Source organism: Etheostoma spectabile, chromosome 4 (assembly GCF_008692095.1).
Source record: "Etheostoma spectabile isolate EspeVRDwgs_2016 chromosome 4, UIUC_Espe_1.0, whole genome shotgun sequence".
Classification (NCBI taxonomy): domain Eukaryota; kingdom Metazoa; phylum Chordata; class Actinopteri; order Perciformes; family Percidae; genus Etheostoma; species Etheostoma spectabile.
This window is the reverse complement of record NC_045736.1, coordinates 28,579,904-28,601,756: the sequence shown is the minus strand read 5'-3', so window position 1 is coordinate 28,601,756 and position 21,853 is coordinate 28,579,904. Positions and strand designations below refer to the sequence as shown.

At 40.0% G+C, this 21,853-nt stretch overlaps 1 protein-coding gene across 1 annotated transcript in view; it reads left to right on the top strand.

Moving 5' to 3' along the window:
* The window catches only part of cntn3b (contactin 3b), a 49,405-nt gene extending 32,796 nt beyond the window's left edge, over positions 1-16,609 (top strand). Inside the window, exons 12-23 of the mRNA XM_032513628.1 lie at positions 1,186-1,313; positions 2,345-2,520; positions 5,055-5,172; positions 6,062-6,220; positions 6,357-6,506; positions 7,543-7,613; positions 8,006-8,240; positions 8,647-8,756; positions 11,261-11,447; positions 12,167-12,279; positions 12,380-12,545; positions 13,062-16,609. Coding sequence (XP_032369519.1) covers positions 1,186-1,313; positions 2,345-2,520; positions 5,055-5,172; positions 6,062-6,220; positions 6,357-6,506; positions 7,543-7,613; positions 8,006-8,240; positions 8,647-8,756; positions 11,261-11,447; positions 12,167-12,279; positions 12,380-12,545; positions 13,062-13,153 — 1,705 coding nt within the window. The 3' untranslated portion in view covers positions 13,154-16,609. The remainder of the gene's footprint in view (positions 1-1,185; positions 1,314-2,344; positions 2,521-5,054; positions 5,173-6,061; positions 6,221-6,356; positions 6,507-7,542; positions 7,614-8,005; positions 8,241-8,646; positions 8,757-11,260; positions 11,448-12,166; positions 12,280-12,379; positions 12,546-13,061) is intronic.
* Positions 16,610-21,853: the final 5,244 nt, after the last annotated feature.

The following is a 21,853-nucleotide window of genomic DNA, read 5'->3' as shown; positions in this document are numbered from 1 at the left end:
ATACTTCTTATGGTTGATGGTAGCTCAAACAACAACTGTTTACAGTCAGGTCTGTGATTTATCTAGACATTGTTTCTGGAAAGACACATAGATGTTGATTTTTTTTCACTACACTTTTTAAATTCTGTAAACACCCCATACACAATTATATTCACCTTCATTGCAGTGGTAGGCAGAACTCTCAGAAGAAGATATCTATAGACATTCCATTAAAGACAGAATACCAGCTGATCTGAGTGTTGGCTGAACTTTAATGCAATATCTACATTGTCCATTATCAGCAACCATTCATCCAATGTTCCAAAGGCACATTCTGTTTACTAATCTGATATCATTTTTAAAAAAAACTAACTGAGAAAATTGGAGAACCCTTTTGCAATTATGTAAGCACATACTGTAATCTGAAAACTGCTTATCACATCATTCACACACACGGCCGAAGTAGCCTCTACTAGCAAAAGTTACATAGTCTCGCTTCAGGTGAAACAACCCTTCAATGTACAGCAGTGTGATGCTGTTTTTCGAAGGTGGCCAATTCCAGGCAAAACATTACATTGCTATACTATTTATTGATATAATATATCATTATGGTGGCAATACAATGAGTAGTATTTGTTATAATTCAATTCAACTTAATTCAATTGCTTTTTTCTTTTAACATTTTATTGAATTGTCCTGAGCTCTTTTTGCTGGTGAATATAAACATTGCAGATCACTATTTTGTGGGACAATACTTGTGTGTGTGTGTGTGTGTGTATAACCCTGTATTGTATTTTATCATATCACACAGAGATATATATTGGGTTCCCAGCGTTTTCTCACTGACCTTAGCAACATACAGCCTGTGAAGCATGTTTTATTTATTCATTGATTTATTCAGTGTTGCTGTTTGTAAAATATGTTCTTTATTTAGCTACGTGTCCCAGAGTTTAGTCAGGGTGGTGGGTCATCCTGCCGGCTGCTAACCCGACTTAAGTAAAGAATTTCATTTTTCTGGGCTTTAGTACTGAGCAGTGAAGTCATTAAGGTTGAAGTGCTTCTGAAGCAGTTTGACAAGAATGCAGTTTGGTAGAAACAGAAACTACAGTAGACTTACTACACTAAAATGAAAGAACTGTCATGTGGAAAGATGTTGAATATAAGCGCAAAGTAATGAAGATGGATTCAATTATGCTCCCCCCTCAGGATTAATTTGCTTCCAAATGGGACTTTAAAGATCGCCAATGTAACCAGGCGGGATGCAGCCAGCTACACGTGCGTTGCTAAGAATCAGTTTGGGACAGCAAGCACAACTGGGAGGCTGCTCGTCACTGGTGAGTCCTCCTCTTCTCCATCCGCAACTCAATGAAGTCCTTGCTACACCCTGCCTTCCTTGGTTAATGGGGTTATACTATGCTGATGTTATTCTTTCCATTCAAGTACGTTTACACTTATAACAGCCAAAGAGTTTCCTCTCAAGATTGGTTTGAACTTTTGAAACAAATAGTTCTTGATTTCAAACAGAATAAAACAAAAAGCAAGTAATAATTTCTAACTGGCAACCATTGATTTTGCACGCTGAAATGAGAGCTCTTGTTAGCAGAGTTGGTTTGCTTCAGCTAGCCCGATAACTAACATTGAATCAGCAAATGGTCATCTTCCTTTCAGTTCTTCCAAAATAAAGGTCAGCCATGTCTCGTCAATATATGACTTAGAGAGAATACCCTCAATGATATTCATTCATTAATTAAAGTTAAATTGCTTGTATAACAGTAACAACCGTTTATTATCCCAACAAGTTTATTATCAAATTAATATGGCTGGAATACATAATGCAAAACAGCTGTAAAATAAGCAACAAAACATCATCCTTGATTTAGTTAAATGTCCTTATTTATGAATACGGTGACATAACACGTACATGTAGTCCTCCAGTTTAATCTGTTGTGTGTGTAGCCACCTGACCTATTTTTCTCATTAGCTTCTATTCTTCTCACACACTGACAGCAAAACCATTGAATGTCATAGAATTTAATTACTGTGACCTTTCCTCAACATACTTTGAGGCCTCCAATCCACCACAGCCAACAGCAGGAATGTGCTCCCATCTCTGTAATCCTACTTTAAACATTTTCTTCCAAATTGATCCTAGAACATAAAGTGCAAACCTGGGATATCATTAAATGTTGCGAATGGAATTTAAGTGCTTATTAATATCAGGGAGAAGCACACATCCATGGGTAATTTAAATATGGTGACTTGATTTGTCCAAGAATTGCAGTGAGATGGCAGTTGCAGGTGTCAGGATGGTGTTAAAGGTTCCCATGGCAGCAATATTAACATGCGTACGGTTTTGTCTGGCCAGAGCCCACCAGGATCACCATGAGGCCTACTAACATGGAGATTATTGTTGGCGAGAGCATTGTGTTACCCTGCCAGATTGCCTGCGATCCAGCTCTGGATGTTTCTTTCTCGTGGGCATTCAACGGCCAGCTCATCGACTTCCAGCGAGACAGCGATCATTTTGAAAGAGTGGGCGGGGTGAGTCATCACAAGCATTAAACTCAGCAACATTCTGGCTATTTTTGGGTTAATTGGGACATACTGTGGGATGTGCAAGGGTATGCTCCACTGCCCTGTTGAAGTCTTCACCAATAATACCCATGCAGAAAAATGCATGCCAAGACTCCGGTCCATTTAAAAGTTTCAGTGGTGGATGGAATTTAAAAAAAGACATCTTTTAAGAATCAGTTACATTCTGTCTTCCATATGCTGTTAAAGCCTCAATGAATGGCACTGTTAGGTCAGTAATTGGGATCCTTACCTTTTGGATTGGCTGTATGAGCTGCCATGTGTTATACTTCTAAAGATATATTGGTGAAATGCCATTTCAGTCATACAGAGGGTCTTCATTAATAAAGTCTTTATACTTTTCATCCATTCAACTTCTAGTTCTCTTACCTCAAGGGAGAACAATTTCCTATTTCTCCCTGTGCCATAATTTAATTTGCATACCTATTTATGAATTGTGAGCCCCGAAATAATTAAGTAATGAGCTGGCTGGCATTCACCAAGGGCAGGCATGGCACCAGTAAATGTCTATTTGAAATCCTCATGCCCTGATATAATGATAAGCGACAACTCTTTGTTGAGGATTAGTACCTTTTGATGAAGAGTGTGTCATTATGAAATTACTTTACACACTTTTTGTGTTTATAGTGCAATTTGCTATCCAAGGTCAGCAGTGTGATCACTGCCATTTACGTGTTGAAGGTTCATGTCTGAATGCCCTCACAGTGTTGTAGACATGCCAAATTCATATCTTTATGAATGTAAATGATGCAAATGGCAATTAATAATGACATTGAACTGGGCATAGGAAGGTAATGAGATATAGTTTACACAGAATCTGTTTTTCCTGTCCAGAGAGATTACCAGCCCCCCTGTTCAACAGCTTCTGATGAATTAATCAACATAATTAAAGCAAATGTGCCCCATCACTTCCTTCCTGCCAAGGCAGGACACCTTGCTTGCGAGCACAAGCTCCCAGGTTGGCCAGGTGGCGGCTGACATTAGAAAGAGAATTAGACATGGCAGAGCAGCACGTAAAAACTGTCAGGCGAAAGGGGAGTAGATGAAAGGAAGGGGTAAAAGCAAAAGAGAGCAGGAGAGGTAGGTAGGCTCTTTAGCCCGTGGCTGCATAGCAGTGCCAATCGGCTCAGCTGTGCTCTGTCAGGTGCTTCAGTGAGGTGGAGATCCACGGGCGTTGCTGCAGACGGGAACCATGATCACTACCCGCTATGGGTGACAAAATCTGCTATGACTGCAGCAAGTCTTACTTGGCGCGCCTCCAGCTGACTCGTTTCCAAAGCAACACACTGCTTTTCACAAGCTGACATGCTTTGTGACAGACCACTTCAAGAGGTGACTTTCCCAGGCACAGTGTCTTTATCCAGTCATGCGGTTTTGACTTACAATGACTTACAAAGATACATAACAGCTACAAGTGCATGCACTATACATCAACATTCAACAACAATGTCCATTATAACACTTCACTTTGGCATGTATTAATTAGTAATGCTTATCAAAATTAACGTAGGAGATGTAATCATGTCATGCTACTAGCTAGCTGGATTTGCAAGATCTCGCAAAAAAAGCTTGAGATCTCGCAAATAAAACTGGAGTCAAGAACTCGCAAAAGTGTTTGTCCCCATTACATGTTTTTTTGTTATTTTTTATTTTTATTTTTTTCGGGGTAGGGGGTTTCCCCCTCCATGTCTCTTCCAGGGCTCCGTAGAAATAGTCCCTAACTAATTTACAACTATAACAAATTAACCATTTATTCCTGAGTAACCTTTGCTAAACTTGTTATAGGAGATTATTCAGCCTTTTGTTGTTACACTAAACTATATAGGCTATAGTGTTTTTATTTGCTTTTAAAAATGTACAATTCTGTCTTCAGTTGGAATGAGATCAACCCGTTCTAACTCCCAACTTGTACAACACAGACGCAAAAATCCCCCTTTAGCGTCTGTATGGGACGCACTGGGCAGACAAGAAAAACACCAGTCCTTCAATTCCCTTCATGGAGGCACAGATCCTACGTCTGTTAAAGGCTACATATACAGATGAGAAGGATAACAATATTTGTTCATCATGTTTTTTTGTGTTCCCTCCCCCAGATGCATCCAGCTTATGTAAAATAACATTTGCTCTTACACTGGGAGTTATACTCATATCTTGCTTGAGCTTATGTAATTACAAAATAATTAGGATTGTCTTTCCAATTAACTAAACTATGTTTGTTCTGTGTGTCCTGTGTATAGCTGGTAGCTGTTTAGTAGGGGCTTGGGGGGCTGGTTGGTAGGGTAGCGTCTGAAGACATTATTTGTGCGGAGTACATCTGCCATGTCTGTTGTTTAAAAAGATACAAAATAAGTGGCCTGGAGACGATGTGATTGTGCAAAGCATTATAAATGTTTCAAACATCCTAGAGCCATAAGCTGAGTGATGAAATAACACTGCATCTCTTACTTAACGTAGTTTTTTGCAACAATCCTATTCCCTTCTAGAGTATATCAGGGGATCTGATGATTCGTAACATCCAGCTGAACCATGGAGGGAAATATGTCTGCGTTATTGACACCGATGTGGAGAGCCTATCCACCTCTGCCATCTTGGTTGTCAAAGGTAAGAGAACCAATTGACTTCAAGAGCTTGTTTTCAGATGCTAGTGTACGAATAGTCTAGTATATTTACTGGACAATATTGTGGCATTAAAGCATATGTATTATTATTAAAGTATTCAAAGAGAAAGAAGTGTGTTGGTAGTTCAAAAGAACCTCGGCTTCCTGTAAATATACAGTGCAGCAGATGGATGAATACCTCAGTCAGCGTTATGCCAGCTTCTGTTTACATGTGTGTGTGTTTGTGTGTATGTATGTTGCTGAAGTTTTAGAAATGGCATGACATGTGTCAGTACCTTTGTTTATATGTGCTTTGGTGTATATGGCTCACTTTGCGGGCTTCTCTCTGGTGATTTACATTGGTATTCAGGCCCTTAACAAACTGTAATAGCGGTCCCAGGTGCTTTGAGAAGGCAATGTTTATCACAGAAAATGATTATAATTGGCTCATTTACACATCGACAAAATATCATGGAAAGCATTTAAATAATTGAGCAGTCAAGCAAACAGCTATATGGTGAAGCCAGAGCGTGTAACAGTCACAGACGCTTGCTGCTCTCTTTCTCTCTGTGTACTAACACTTTTTTTTATTCTTCTCTCTAATATCTGCTCCCATCTAGCCCCTCTTTCCTCTCTCATAAATGATCACATCTAGTGTCTCTTTCCACTGCTGGTGATCCCATGTTCAGTAATCACTTTGTAGCCATGCACATCACAACCAGAGTGAATGAAAAGTCCATGCATGCACACACCAAGGATGTTGCCCTTAACTGGAGGAAGCGCGATGGTTTGATAAATAACTAAGTGCTGAAGTCGTAATGAGATTGATGAGGGAGCCTTCTTGGAATGGGTGATAACTTGAGGTTCACCCCCCTAAATCACACTTGATTTAGGTCCGCCAGGTCCTCCGAATAAGGTAGCAGTGGAAGAAATCACAGACAGCACGGCCCAGCTTTCCTGGACTCCCGGAAGGGACAATGGCAGCCCCATCACCGGCTACATCATCCAGGGCCGAACGCCCTTTACTGTGGGCTGGCAAGCTGTTGACACAGGTACCATGAAGCACTCCTCCTATCCCCTTGTAGTACCTAGCTGAGTTCTAATGTTGGTTTTTATTTATTTATCATTCAATTTGAGTCCAGTTGTGTGACAGTCTGATTTTCAAAAGAACTCATTTCCACTTTGCAGTGCCAGAGGTTGTCAACGGTAACATGCTGACAGCTACAGTCGTTGCTCTGAACGCATGGGTGGAGTATGAGTTTAGGGTGGTGGCCCGCAATACCGTTGGCCTAGGAGAGCCCAGTCCGGCCTCTGCCAAGACCAGGACAGAGGATGCCAGTATGTCAAACTAAACACTTTACTGTTCACACACATACACATCAACAATATTGTTGAAGGATTTTGCAGTGGTTGGAATTTAAATTATTAATTAACATGAAAACCCCCCTTTTCTGGGATTTCTTGCCATAAATACAGTTAAATTACCAGTACAATGGTAAATTACTTATAAAAAAGATCTAATAATCTGAGGTTTTATGATTTATTATTGTAAATTTACATGGACACAGAGAAACAATTCCCTTATATTATCTTCAAGGTGGAGTAAACACTTCAGAATTGTCCGCTCATCTTCTGGAAATCAAATAAATGCTTTTACTAGATGAATTTGGAATCTAAATTTGGGGTTTAGTGGTCTTGCCCAAGGGCACTTTGACATGTGGACAGGAGGAGCCGGTAATTAAACCATCAACCCTTTTATTGGTGGACGAATTAAGCAACAGCCACAGCGCTCCTTAGCGTGAGAGCATAAGACAGAAAACATGAGTGTTTTCAGCCCTGGAAGGACTTAATAATATCCAGGTGTTTTTCCCAGGAAACGGGAGTAGAGTTTGGCTATAAGTGCGAAGAAGTATACACCTGGATCTCCGTTCGCAACATTTAACTCTAATAGACAACCATACATGGGCATCAGATATAATTGCTGCATCAACCATTTGCTGATATGACACATTAAATGGGATGCTCCACTCAGTATAGGATACTATAAGGATGTGCACAAGTGCTCCTCCACCTACACTATCAGTTTTGCCATCACACTGACAGAGTGGGAATAGGAATGAAGTGGGTTGAGCTGAGTGTCATTTACAAAATACTACAGATCTTGGCTTTGGTGTTAAGGCACGGTGACATTTGGGCAATTCACAACTCTCTGAAATATTTGTGTTTTCACAGAGTGAGGGATTTTTGGACTGTCAAATAGAAGACAGTATCTGGAGCAGGCAGCCTTGTCATAAGGCTACATGTATAGTTGAGGCTTGTCGTTGAGCTTTGTAAACTGCGTTCTAATTGCTCCCCTCTGGGCTTTACCTCTCAGTTCCTGATACAGCTCCCACTGATGTTGGAGGTGGAGGCGGCACAAAGTCTGAATTAGTGATAACATGGGAGGTAAGTCATCTGTCACATTTTACTGTTCTCTCCATTGCCAAGTAATGGTTTTTCTTAATTGTGCAGAATTGAAAGAAGCAATTTTATGGCCCACATTAGAGCGAGAGACCTCTCCTCCGGGCTCAGCCTCCCAGTGCCATTTTCTCCCTCCAAATGCAGGGACAGAGAGCTCTTCCTCTGAAGAGCTTTGCACTTTAGCCACAATTATATAGCCATGCAGGAGGAAAAGATAAAGCTAAAGGTGATCGCGGCGTGTTCTGGGTGGTAACGGCAAAGAAAGGGTCTGTGTCTAATCACAGGCGTCCTTGTCGAGGTACAGCGTGAGACGGGCCTGTCTGTTTCTTTGTCTGTATGCGTTTTAATATCACTATAGTTTTGTGTTTTGCTCCCAGCCTGTTCCCGAGGAACTACAGAACGGAGAGGGCTTTGGCTACATCATCGCCTTCAGGCCTGTGGGCACAGTCACGTGGACGCGAGCGGTTATTTCCACGCCGGGCGTGGCACGTTACGTCTTCCGCAATGACACCATCCCACCCTTCTCGCCTTTCGACATAAAAGTGGGGGCATACAACAACCGAGGGGAGGGGCCCTTCAGCTCTATTGCCACCGTGTATTCAGCAGAAGAAGGTACGTTCAGATTTCACAGGCCTGCAGCAAAGAGTGATGCTTAAATAAGCTATAATCTCTCTTCTTACGACTGTGACCTTGAATAGCAATGATGAAATGAGTCCTATTATTTCCCTCCCCCCTCTTATGCTAGGAATGTCAACTTGATATTAGTTATCGTGCTGGTAGATTACAGGAAATCCTAGCAGGCACTCACCACAGCACTCTGTCAGGGAGGTATTCTGTTAATTGAATTTGCTGGGCAGATAGTCTTCGCTTATGTCAGTCACATATCAAAAGAGAGTGGGGAAATAGCTTTTTAGTGGAACTACAGATATATTCTGTGTCTTTACTCTTATAGCCATTAGTGTGTGTGATGTTGTTGGATAAGTCTCCGGGATTCTCACCAGCGCTCTATTTTCTGCAGTCCCTGGTGTGGCTCCAAAGAGGGTTAGGACTAGAAGTGTGTCTGCAGTGCAAATTGAAGTGATCTGGGAAGCTCTCCCTGCCATCCCTGAAAGAGTACTTGGATATGAGGTATGTGAGGAATCAGTGCAAAATCATGCTTTTCTTTCTTTTTTTCCTAAAGGTCCAATATGTAATATATTTACTGTTAAAAGTATTTAAAAATTACCCCAATGCATCATCAGATATTAAGGAAACATGCTAAGTTGAAAGACTATCGTTTTTGACGACAGTGCTAATGCCAGTATTTTCTTCTTTTGAAATTACCGTTCCGTGACGGAATTTCTGTTTTTGTTTTGGCTTGTGTGATGTTATCAACTGTCCAGTTTTACAGCCAGGCCGGGTTGCCATATGGTCTGTAAAAATGTAAACCCAGCTCGCTACAGCTGTAATGTTAGTACAGCCATGAAAGCAGCAAACAAAACAAACAGGATCAACAGAGATAGATTATACCCAACCTAAAACCTAAGAAAAAAACGACATGTTTCTAACAGTTGTGGGACCTGAGATGTAACAAACCTAGGTAAATATTGGAGATGTATGAGATTGAGACAGTTTAGAGCCCAATAGGACGCTGAGTTGGCTAATTTCCAGCCTGAACAAGCATTAGCTTCGAGTTAATTTATCACAGCTACTAGGGACGGACATTTTATGTCATTTCAACATTCGCTTACTCACATTGAATTATAAAGCTATAGTACCTGAGTTATTTACTTACGCTCAGAAACAATTGCGACACAGCCAGTAAAGTGAACTGGTCCTGGCTAACGCCGCCTTGCTGACCCTGCTAACCCTGCTAACCCTGCTAACTGCTAACATTACCGGAGGACCAGGCCAGCGGGCCACAGCTGTTTACAACGTGTAGCCTTCTCAGCGGCCGTAGCTGACAATAGTGAGTTATTTTAAGCCAAGAGAGGGGGGCTGTAAATTTGGACAAAAGGACCGTGAGTTAACAGTTTGTTAGCGATTGTTGCCGTATTTCTAAGCCAATAAAGTCTGTATTTCAGTCGGGTGGAAAAGGACGGCGAGGTTGTGGAATTTTTAGTGGTTCCTACTGTAATTCTATGCCTAAAACGTGTGTCTGTCAGTTGGGTACAGAGCTCCGTGTGAGCACGGGCTTTTGTATCTGTAAATATAGCCTGCTTCTAACGTTAGCTACTCCGCTGTGCTGTAAAACCATGTCTAGCTATGTGAGACAAACGTCTAGCAACATTGTTGTGAATGCTGTTGTCTCAGCCTGGCAAACTCCGTGAACTTCGTGTCTGGGGAGGAGGGGGGGGAGGAGACAACTCTCTCCAGTATTTTGAATTTGTACTGCAGTAACTATTTTAAACACTAGTTGTCGGTAACACAAATTCCACCTTTAAATAACATGGTAATTGAGCTTTTCCCTGGAGCTTGTTCATCTGGTCTTTAAAAAAATATTTTTTTCTTTTCTTTTTACTTGTAATATTCCACTGTATATTCAAATGCATTTCTGCAGGGATTTTGTTTTATATGTAATAATATCATGAAATGACCTCCAACACTTTGATGCACCAACAGTCAACCAACAAGATTAAAATAAAATCCCTCATCCTTTCAAGAATGCAAAGAGGGCTTTGCTGTTTTCTTCTCCTCCCCCCCGATGCTCTTTCAGTATCTGTCACCTCTGGCCTTCAGCACAAAGCTCTTCAGTTGCCATGGCGGTGGCCACATTGTCCTTTTGGAACAGAGCTCAATTCTCCAAACGCGGTCCTGTAGTGGATTTAAGATGCTGAATCTCAATAGGCCACAATCAGTATGGATTTCCGAGCTGCGGAGTGCACATATATGGGGCTCAGCCTTTAATAAGGCGTTGTTATAATTGCTAATCCAATCCATTTTCAGTTTAATTTAATCATTGATATTACTGCATCAAAGATTACTGCACTTACTGTAAACTGAAACCTGGTGCTAATCATACAAAACTTTGATTGATATAAAATAAAAATGCAATGATATAACGCAATGGAATAACAGTATTCCTGTGGGCAGACATTTCAATTTAATTATTTATTGACTTAACTCTTATGTCACTTAATACCAGAAACATTAATATTGCAGATGACCTAAAGGAAATGAGTCTGTTTGCTTTATCAAATATCACACAAATAACTGCACTTAATTAGAGGCTAATAGCCTGAAGAAAATCAAAATCAACAGAACACAGGATCCTGCTTTGCTGTATAAAGTGGTGATTATATATAAAGCATTTTGAACTATGTATCCAGATGTATCCATAACCTTTTCACTTCTAATATAAAACAACTGAGGCTGTTTTTATGGACAAAACAGCCACTAATCATAAAATGTCCTGTGTAAGTTATCATATGACCCAGTAATGCCCTGTTTATATGGCCTGGGTGGTTGGGAGTATGTGCATCAGTTATTGAGACTCCACTACTGAAAAATGTATTATCATTGCTCCCTCCATAATACACCCATCATTTCAGATTTCATGATGGCATATGAATTTCAATAACACAGTGCAATGCACCACAAAAGATCTGTCCATTTGTGCCCATGATTGTGACTATTCATTTTTTCCCTAACAGGTCATGTACTGGGAAGACGACACCAAGCCTGACACTGTTGGCAAAGTGCGCATATCTGGAAACTACACGCTGGTTAACATCACAGGGCTGGATGCGAACACAGTGTACTACCTCTGTGTGGCCGCATTCAATACAGCTGGCCCCGGGCCACAGTCGGCGCCCATCAACACCACCACAAAGAAACCACGTGAGTCCGTCCCAGAGAGGCATTGAAATTATTTACAAATGGTCTTCGTTCATGAACCATGTCAGCCCCTCTCGGATGACGTTGTACTGTCCTCAACATGACAGGCGTAGCATTTCTTCAGCTTTGTTGGTTGTGCTTATAAAATCCAATGTGACAAGGGAACTTTCCATCTACCTTGGGGAAAAAAAAGAAAAAAGATGCAATCAATTGGTTGAGTGGAACATAGCTGCGGTGACAATGAATGAAAATGAAATTTGGGGATTTAAGCTATTTAGACATTCTGCAAAATGCGTGAAAAAGTAACCATTAAAAGGCTTTTGTTTCATGACACCAGTTTAGTAAAGAAAATAGGATAGAAAAAAGTTAGAATTTTACCCATAATTCACAAAATTCTTAGGTGAAAGCTAAATGTACTGCAACAACAAGTTAACACAAGTATATAGACAAAACACAAGCAAATGAAGACATCAATTTAAAACAACACAACCAAAGTGTGGTCCACCTACTTAGTAAAGGTGCTGTTATGCCGCCTCAGTTTACAGTATTTTTCAGACCTATAAGTTGAGTGTTTTCTTAAATGTGTGTTTAAAAAGCAAAATTGTGGTTCTAATGTATAAAGCAGGAATCTGTAAATAGTTTTATAGTATATGCATGAACCACAGGAAAAAAGTAATGCAGCATATTCTGTAGTATATCTTCTTCTCTGTTTCTTTTGCTAGCTCCAGATCGGGCTCCACTCAACATACAATGGACCATGATTGGCTCCACACTCACGATGCACTGGGATCCAATAGTAGCTTTGGATACAGAGTCAAAGGTCACTGGATATGTGGTAGGTACCAATTCACTGCAAAACTCTGATTTGTCTTCAGAATCTGGGATGACGTTTTTAACGTCAGCTCATTTTTCTGTGTCACCCTCTCTTGCCTCAGGTGCTGCTGAGGAGACATCGCTACAATGACATCAACACTATCTTGACCAACAAAACCACTGTGGAGCTCAGCCTCTCCGCCAGTGACAACTATCTCATTCAGATCAAGGCCATGAGTGAAGGCGGCGAAGGTGTTGCCAGTGAACCCATCCACATCCATAAATTAAGTGAGTTTACTGTTGTCTTGTCTTCTTCACATTATTTCCTTTTTGACCACAGATAAAACTGAGGATTCAATAATTCAGAGAGAACATTTAATTTGACTTCATTGCATCCCGTTCTTACCATGTGTAATAGACTTATTTTGAGTGTGAGAAAAGCGACCTTTTTAGAAATGCGTGCACAGAGTCATCCATCTCTGCCATTGGGTTATTATTCCTTGTTGACTGGCTGCACAGCGCTGCAGCATATAAAGCAGTTCTGTGCTCCCATCCTGCTGCTGTGCAAAATTGTGAGACGGCTCAGTTTGCCGCTCTCTTCTTTGATGTGATACAAACTTTATCTTCCCAGGCTACTTAAATAGCCTCTCCTGTTGAAAGCCAGTAATAATGTAGATATGGGGGGGGGGGAATCGCAGTTGGCTTTGGATTTAGCAAATAGCACAGCAGAGTGCAGGTTTTGTTCTTGTGATCCAAGGGTTTTTTCTGCTTCTTCACATGCTGCTCTGCTGGTTTTGGTTGCAGGTATGGGAGCACGGGGCTCAGGAGCAATCTGCCTCAGCCCATTGTACCTCTCCGCAGTCCTCATCAACGCCATGCTTTGCTCCGCTTGGTGATGTCTAATTGGAGCCTGCAAAGCGCCCTCCCTCCCCCTCTATCCCTTCACTCAGCCCGTCCAATGGACTGGCACAAGGCCCGGCTTCAGTGGCAAGACTGGGAATGACTGGAAAGTACTGGACTCCGCCGAACTCTTAAAGGGACCACGGCACTTTTTCTAAGGGCCATCAAATAGAGACATGATGATTTGCGTGCATGATATCTTTCAGAATTTCTTCCAGCGTCATAAGTGCCACCGTGCTCTAGGTTTTATTTTAGAAGGTGTGATGTCTACATGACTTATCTTCTTAGTATCCCAGGAGATACTAATGCCTTAAAACCGATTTTACTCATACAGTCCATACCAAAGTAGGAGACAGACTGCTTACAGGTTTCTTTAACCCTATATTTAACCCCCTTGTTTTGCAAAAACAAGTACTCACAAGAATTATTTTTTTCAAGATCAACTTCCCAACACTTGTTTGACCTATGGTCATTGGATTCATCCATATTTTACTGTCTCAAAAATAAATCTTAATCTAAATCAGTTCCATTGACATTAACATCAACTAATATCCTCATCAAATTTCTTTGCTGCTTTGCCAAAAGAAACATCTATTGCAGGCTTAACAGTTTACCAGGCTTTGTCACATATATGAAAGATGCATAACAAATTGATCAACTGTGCCTCAAACCCACTTATCTCTGCATACTGAAATAATATTAGGTCTGTTCGAGAGCCAGTCTCCTGAGCTTAAGGCCCTCTCTACAATACTCTAAGAGATCTTGGCATTTTGCCATCTCTTGCTCCTCTAAATAATAAATGCGTATCACATTCTGCATTCTCAGTCTAGGTAAAAAGCCGGGATTGCAGAAGAGAGAGACGGGTAGTGTCACTATGTCAAGCAGATCCCATGTGCACTGTTCCTCCTCTACATTTAGACGACCTGTGATCAAGATTTGTATATCATGTCGTGGAACATGTATCATCTACTCTCCATATGACCAACTGGCCCAGTGCACAATGGACTACAGTATACCAGTGCCTTCACTAGAGCTCACTCCAATTTCTTTCTTTTCAAACAGCTTAGGGGAAAGATTCATGTTGCAGAAGAGCCATTGTTTGCTTTCCTTTCCGAAAAAATTGTTAGGATGAGAGGAAACTCAAAATGTTAAGGGGGCCCATTTTTGGAATGGGTCTCTTAATTAAATTTTCATTGAGAAAAGTACACCAGGGTTAACTAAAACAAAAAGCGTTAGAAGCTTTAGGAAGCCGCAATGGATTGAGATATATTGCCGAAATTTTGGTCCCAGTATTTATGGACTCTGGTATAATAAATGTATGACTACATCCGACGCATAATTTATGTGCTATTAAGGTATCAGAGTAATTGATGCCAATACTGCGGTGAAAGTGCTCTGACTGGAAATGGAGCGAAAGGCATGGCTGTCATTTTACCCCCACCCCATTACGGTCTATCGGACACCTACCGGACTGAACAGTAACAAAAGAACATTGCTACTCTGCTGTGGGAGCTACTTTTCAAGCCCTTTTATCATGTGGATGAGTCTGTCAAAAGCCACCCAAGAAGGAGCCGAGGTGTGATTACTGGGGTCCTGACAATGGTCGTGTGGATGTGGAAGGATACAGTGAACTGAACTGCTACACATTACTGTGCCTTTGTCGAACATCGGGGCTGTGTATGGTCATTAGCTCAGAGGTTGTCGTTGTCTGTATTTTGCACTCTCTTCCCCCTATCTTCCCCAAAGTCGAATGAAAGCACAAGGAATTGATGCAAGGTGACTGGATGTCCTCACTTAGGCGTCTGAACAGGTGTGCAGACCCCAGAGGCCTCATAAAAAGTCCAAACGGCCGACATAATCAGGCTGTCCTATCTGCTCCTTGAATGGTGTCATAAAGCTCTGTCCTATTTGAATAGGCTGCTGCAGACCAGTCAATGCGATATTGATTTTGCTGCCCCATTATTACAGCTGTCACAATTCAGCTGCTTGATTGACTGATGGCCGTGTTCTTATTGCACTCGTTCTGTTGTGATACAGTCATTGATGTCTGACTTTATCAGAACACTTCATAGGCATTATTGTTTTCTGTTGTGTTTCGGTTTGCTTTGTCTTGAAATTTCACTGTATTTGCTCAACTGTTCACAGCTTTTACAAGTATTTTGTAGTGTAGTGGTAGATTGTGATTTTGAATTGAAGCAGTGACCTGAAATTGATTGGCTGGTTTATTATTTTTAGTCAAAGTACTACTGTATCTTTCTTTCCAGCAGCATAAACGCCTAGTCACACCAGCATTTAAAACAGTTAAATTTCATAGCAAAATCAGTTCATTTCAATTGAATTTCTGCAATCAGAAGATGCATTTGTGAAGAAAAGTAAATCTGTATAAATGTATACTTTAGGTGGACTTTCTTGTGCCATTAACCATTAGCAAAGCGTCTTTACAAACCGAATAATCCAAAATGGAGGAACCTAACATAGCTTATTTTCTGTGTTCACAAAAGAAGCAACGTTTATGACAAGTTATGACAAAGGTTTTGGTAGTACAAATATGTCTATGGAATAAACTCTGTAAAGTTAATGGCCTAATATTTACCAAGCTATTTGTCTTTCTAACTAAAAGTGAGCAAGCTAGCTAGCTTGGAGAGCTTTGTTTTCAAATGATAAAGAACAAAAACACTGACTAGCACTCACATGTTCCCGGCTGTCTAGCGCATTTAGCTGTTGGCTCGACAGTAAGTGTAGTTCACAAACTAGCCCTGCAAATATCCACCACAGTTTGTCCCCAATCCTCCTGCAATGTCCGTTTCCCAGACACATGCAGAGGAATATTGCTGCACTTTCTGGTGTGAGAGGGCCTCAAAGCAGCTTGTGTGTGCAAATACTTGATCCAAGTGGTTGTAATAGTTCTGTTCATATCCAAATAAGGTAACGCTACCACAAGATGGCAGACTTATAGATTATTAATTTACAGTTTTTCAAAGTGTGGCAGTTTCTCAGTTTTCTTCATTTTTACATAGTGGTAACTCAGCCTAATGTTCCTTACATCTGCTCATGCTCACTTAAGAAAACAACACTATTGTTGCTGGCCTTGTGCTTTAATAAATACTACAAAGTACAATCTAAAGGAAATGATCAGAGCCATCCGCTGGAAGTGTTGAATTGTATTGATCACAGAACCACAACATATCTATTTGTATCCACCAGGTCTGTTTGGTTAGATTGGTTTCTGTGGTTGTTGTTGATTGAAGGAGTGTGTATCGCATGTAAATAGCTTGCATACATTTTTTAAACATGGCCATCCAAGACAACCTCACTGCTTTTATATAGTGTGTTCTCCGACCTTAATACTGATGTATTAATCAATGATCTCTGTGAGATACTGACATGTAGAGTGGCATTTTCATATTGAAAAGTAACTGTTTCGTCTTGTATACTAAACTTGTGCATGTTAACCACTGTTTGTGAATTTGTGTTGTTTTTTTTTTCTAAAACTATAACTTAATAAAAATGTTTATTCCAGTGGGCTGTTTGCCTGCGTCTGCTTAACTAGACACACCAACCACTTTCTTCCAGATCCAAATCCCCAAGGGTCTTCCAAGGCCCAATTAAGTTCAGTCGTTTTTTGGTTACTTTAATTAACGTAATGTGCAATTCATTAATTAATTGCACTTTTGCACCTTACAGTACAATATCAACAAATGCAGGTCAGCATTATTAGAAAATCTTAAACTCTTGCCTTTTTCTTGGGCCTGGTGTTCTTTTTTTAATTATTATTATTCTCACATGTGCAGTTTCCTAAATTAAGTTATGTTTAATCCAAATAACCACAAAATGACAGACCTGGGGCCAGGAAATATTTTTCCAGATAGGCGGGATGGTTAGGATCTCTGGGCAAATGATAAAGCGGCACAGTTTCTTGGGTGCACTATATTGAAATTTGTAGGCCACTGGTACATAGGTCTACTGTTTAAAAAGAGGTATTTACAAAACGATCATAACCTTTCAGCAAAATAATCCCACCATTCCATTGCTACAACATCCCGCCATAATCTGAAATCAAATCCAAGTCAGCCCCAAGATTGAGCGAGTGAAGCTGAAGACCAGACCAGGTCCTAAATGCGCATATTGTGTTGAATGTAACTAATGATGTAATTAATTCACACAAGCTTGAACACTACTACATACAAAATTTTAGTACAAGTTTATAATTTACAATGTTTTGTGGTTTTGGTAAGGAATTACACATAACATCAATACTATGACCCAATATAATAATAATAATAATAATAATAATAATAAGAAGAAGAAGAAGAAGAAGAAGAAGAAGAAGAAGAAGAAGTAGCACTACCTACTATTTTTTAAAGTAGTATGTATTGCATTAGAGGACCTATAGATATATAGACCCTATATTGAATTATTCAGAACAGTTTATTTACTAATGACATACCACCACCACTGTGTGCCGGTCTCATCTCACTATCCACTGATGGCTTCCGCTTCCATAAACTTCCTGGTCAGCTGCTTGGAAGGAATCCACGTCTGGATGACAGCAACATTCCTTCAGCTGAACAGGGAGAAAACTGAGATTTTGGTTGTGGGTGCTAAAGCCACAGGCAGCTGGTCTGTGAGTCCCTGGAGATTACAAACATGTGACCAGATCAAATACTTAAGAGTTATCTTGAATGGAACGATCACTTTAGCTGCATCACCATGGTTGCCTTTTTCCCAGCTGTCAGTACCAGAGGCTTGGTTTTCAAACTGACTTAGAAACCAATTTGTTATTAATGTTCTAGGTCTTTCAAACAAAACACTCCGCAGATTACAATGTATCCAGAACTCAGCCACACAAACTCCAAATAGAACAAAAAGATCGGACCATATAACTACTGTACTCTAAAACCTTCTATGGTTACCTGTTGTTTTCATAATTCAAATCCTAATTTTAATTTAATTTAAAATCTAAATTTTGATTTAAAAAAGCACTTGCTTGCCTGCCAACATATTACACTTTCTGTTGGTTTATGAGCCCAGTAGATCTCTTGGGCCACAAAGTGGAAATCTCCTCCATGTTCACAGAGCATTTTAAAGTTCAATGAGATAGCATTCAGTATTAATGGACTCAAAGCATGGACCAGTTTGCATCCTGATCTCAGACCAGCTCCAACACTGTTTTTTTAAAACCAATCTTCCTTTCAACGCAAACATTTTCTTAGATGAAGTCCATTTGGTGTGTATTCTTGTTTGCAGGGTGCAATTTGTGAAAAAAAACAGAGGGGGGTGTTTTTTGATAATGTAATGTAATAATAATGTCAACCAGGCATGAAATATGAAAAATCAAATAGTAATAATAATAACATGGTATCAACATGAAACACAGCGCTTTCAAACCGGGGAATGGTGTTCACTCCCCGGCAAAACCGAAAAAACGTTCACCCAGGAAACGCGTGTTCCTTCCACGGGAATGTTTGAATCCAAACCACAATCTTTTTTCTAAAATTTGCGAGTCTCTCGGGGCCTGAACTTAACTGCCGTCTCCCACGCAGGACACCCACTTTGTCTCTGCAAAATTACACTACCATGGCCCCTGAAAAGGCCGTCATCTGGTTGTTGTTTTATTTTTTTTAATTTAACCTTTATTTAACTAGGAATACATTTTGTCCCCACTGGGGATACAAAATAATTCAGCAGAGATATATAGAGCAGAAAGGAGGAAATCCCATGCATCCCCCCTGTTTGTACTGTGTGTGTAAATGTTGCAGACTATGTATTTGTATGTGTATATCCATGGATGTCCATCTGTTTATTTGCACATTCTTTGCTGTTTTTTTTTAATCAACTGCCTTTGAATGATATGTTGCTTTAAAAATACATTTAATTTAATTTAATTAATTACCATGGCTTTAGAGATATCAAGTGGAATCAATCAATGTTTAAGTGAGATGTATCAACTACATCATAGCAATGCTCGATTGAAGTTAAGGTGCCACCTTCCATGATCCCAGGCTGGCCAGGCAGGAATGACAGAAAGCTTTTGCTTTTGGGATTCACACATCAACGGCGAGCAGGCCTTTTTAGTCAGCCATATCTAAACAGGATTTCTTTATGCCACAGCAGTTTGTAGAGCAAGGGAGTGTTTCTGAATATGATCATCGATTCATCAAAGGACAGCTTTGCCCGGCCTTCTCCGCTCTGCATTTTACCCATCATTAGCCCCACACAGGCACAGCATCTGTGAAGAATAGATGTTTCTTTATTTCTGACCAGAGGTTGTCTCTAAGTATTACTATGTACGTTGTGTGATTCAAACTTAAAGGTTGCTTATTTTCTTTCACCCCTTGATGGCCTCCCTGTTCGGTTTGTGCAGTATCTTTGAAGAGGTGCAATCTAGTACGCACGCAAATGATTACCTTTTTTACCATTTTTCAGACACAATAAGGGCTGTTTCATAAGTGTCACAAAATACTCACTTAAAAGGATTTCAAAATAAAAGTTCACTTAATGATCTTCTTACAGAAGCAGCAGTAATTGTTCGTCTGCATCAGGGTAAGCATGGTCTGGGTACTGTAGCTTGTTGGCAGAGTACATTTATTTCAGTTGAGATGTTTGTGATTAACTTAAGGTCCAACTTTCTTATTTATTCCTAATGTTATATCAAGGTTTTTAAATTGTGAATTTCCCCTTGTTGGATAAATAAAGACATTCTTCTTCTTCTAATCAAAATATTTTGGTATTTTCAAATGGACCCGCTGATGTGCTGTGCAAAGTGATTACAGATTCCATATCAATGTGCATTTAAGTGAGAAAAAAAGGTAATGTCAGGATGCTATCTCTACAGTTTATTTTTTCCAGGAATTTTTCATTTTTCATAAAAATCGAAAGAGTTTGACCTTCGAGACTTTCAATCACTGCTAGTGCTTTAGAAAGGATTAGAAAGATTGATGGAAATGAAAAATATCAAAGCAATCATGCTTTGAAAAAGCTGTAAAGTCCATCACCCTTCCTCCAAGTTGCTAGAAAAACCAAGTCACATATAATTAAAAATTGTATTAGTATTTTGTAAAATACATTTCTTCACTCTCTTCCCAAGAAATAAATGATCGATTGTGAAATGAAAGGGCACAGCCAGGAGGTGGTTATGTTAGCTCAGCTTAGCAAAAGACACCAAAACACCTTGGTTTTTGTTTGGATTAAAAAAAGAGATATTAGATGATAAAAGGGATTTTGTCACGTTTTGACACAGCCGAGCTAGCTGCTGCAGGCTTTATGCTAAGCTAAGCTAACCATCTGCTGGCCCCAGCTTTACATTTAATGAACAATGAGTTCATGGATGGTTTCAATCTTCTTCTATAATTCTTAGTATGAAAGGGTTTTTCCATACTAATATCTTAAAATTTACTAATACTAATACCCTTTTTAGGGATTATTTAAACTAAAATGTACAGTAGAGTAGCCTTAGATCAGGTCTATCCTTACACCACATCTTGCATAATAAGGAGGTGAATGACGACTGTATCACACATTGTTAGATATATTTATATATATAGTATTTGATCCTCTTCTGATTTTGTACATTTGCCCACTGAAAAAGAAATTATCAGTCTACAATTTTAATTGTGAATTTATTTGAACAGTGAGAGACTAACAACAACTAACAACTGACTAACAACAGAATAACAACAAAAAAATCCAGAAAAACGCACGTCAAAAAGGTTGATTTGCATAAATTGATTCGCATTTTAATGAGGGAAATATGCATTTGACCCCTCTGCAAAACATGACTTAGTACTTGGTGGAAAAACCCTCTTTGGCAATCACAGAGGTCAGACGTTTCTTGTAGTTGGCCACCAGCTTTGCACACATCTCAGGAGGGATGAAGGGATGAGGATGGAGTTGTCCTGTCCCCTTAGCAGAAAAACACCCCCAAAGCATAATGTTTCCACCTCCATGTTTGATAGTGGGGATGGTTTTCTTGGGGTCATAAGCTGCATTCCTCCTCCTCCAAACACAGCGAGTTGAGATGATGCTCCATTTTGGTCTCATCTGACCACAACACTTTCACCCAGTTGTCCTCTTAATCACTCAGATATTCGTTGGCAAACTTCAGATTGGGATGTAGTATATGTGCTTTCTTGAGCAGTGGGACCAATTGGGTCGCCAATTGTTTTCTTGGTGACTATGGTCCCAGCTGCCTTGAGATCATTGAACAAGATCCTCCCGAGTAGTTCTGGGCTGATTCCTCACTGTTCTCATGACTATGAGGTGAGATCTAGCACGGAGCCTCAGGCCAGGGGAGATTGGCAGTTCTTTTGTGTTTCTTCCATTTGAGAATAATCACACCAACTGTTGTCACCTTCTCACCAAGCTGCTTGGCAATGGTTTTATAGCCCGTTCCAGACTTGTGTAGACCTACAATCTTAATCTCTTAATCTCAGCTCGTTACCTGTATAAAAGACACCGGGGAGCCCCAAATCTTTCTGATTGAGATTGGGTCAAATGCTTATTTTCCTCACTAAAATGCAAATCCATTCATAACATTTTTGACATGTGTTTTTCTGGATTTTATGTTGTTATTCTGTCTCTCACTGTTCAAATAAATCCACCATTAAAATTGTAGACTGATAATTTCTTTGTCAGTGGGCAAATGTACAAAATCAGCAGGGGAACAAATAATAATTGTGTATATATATATATATATA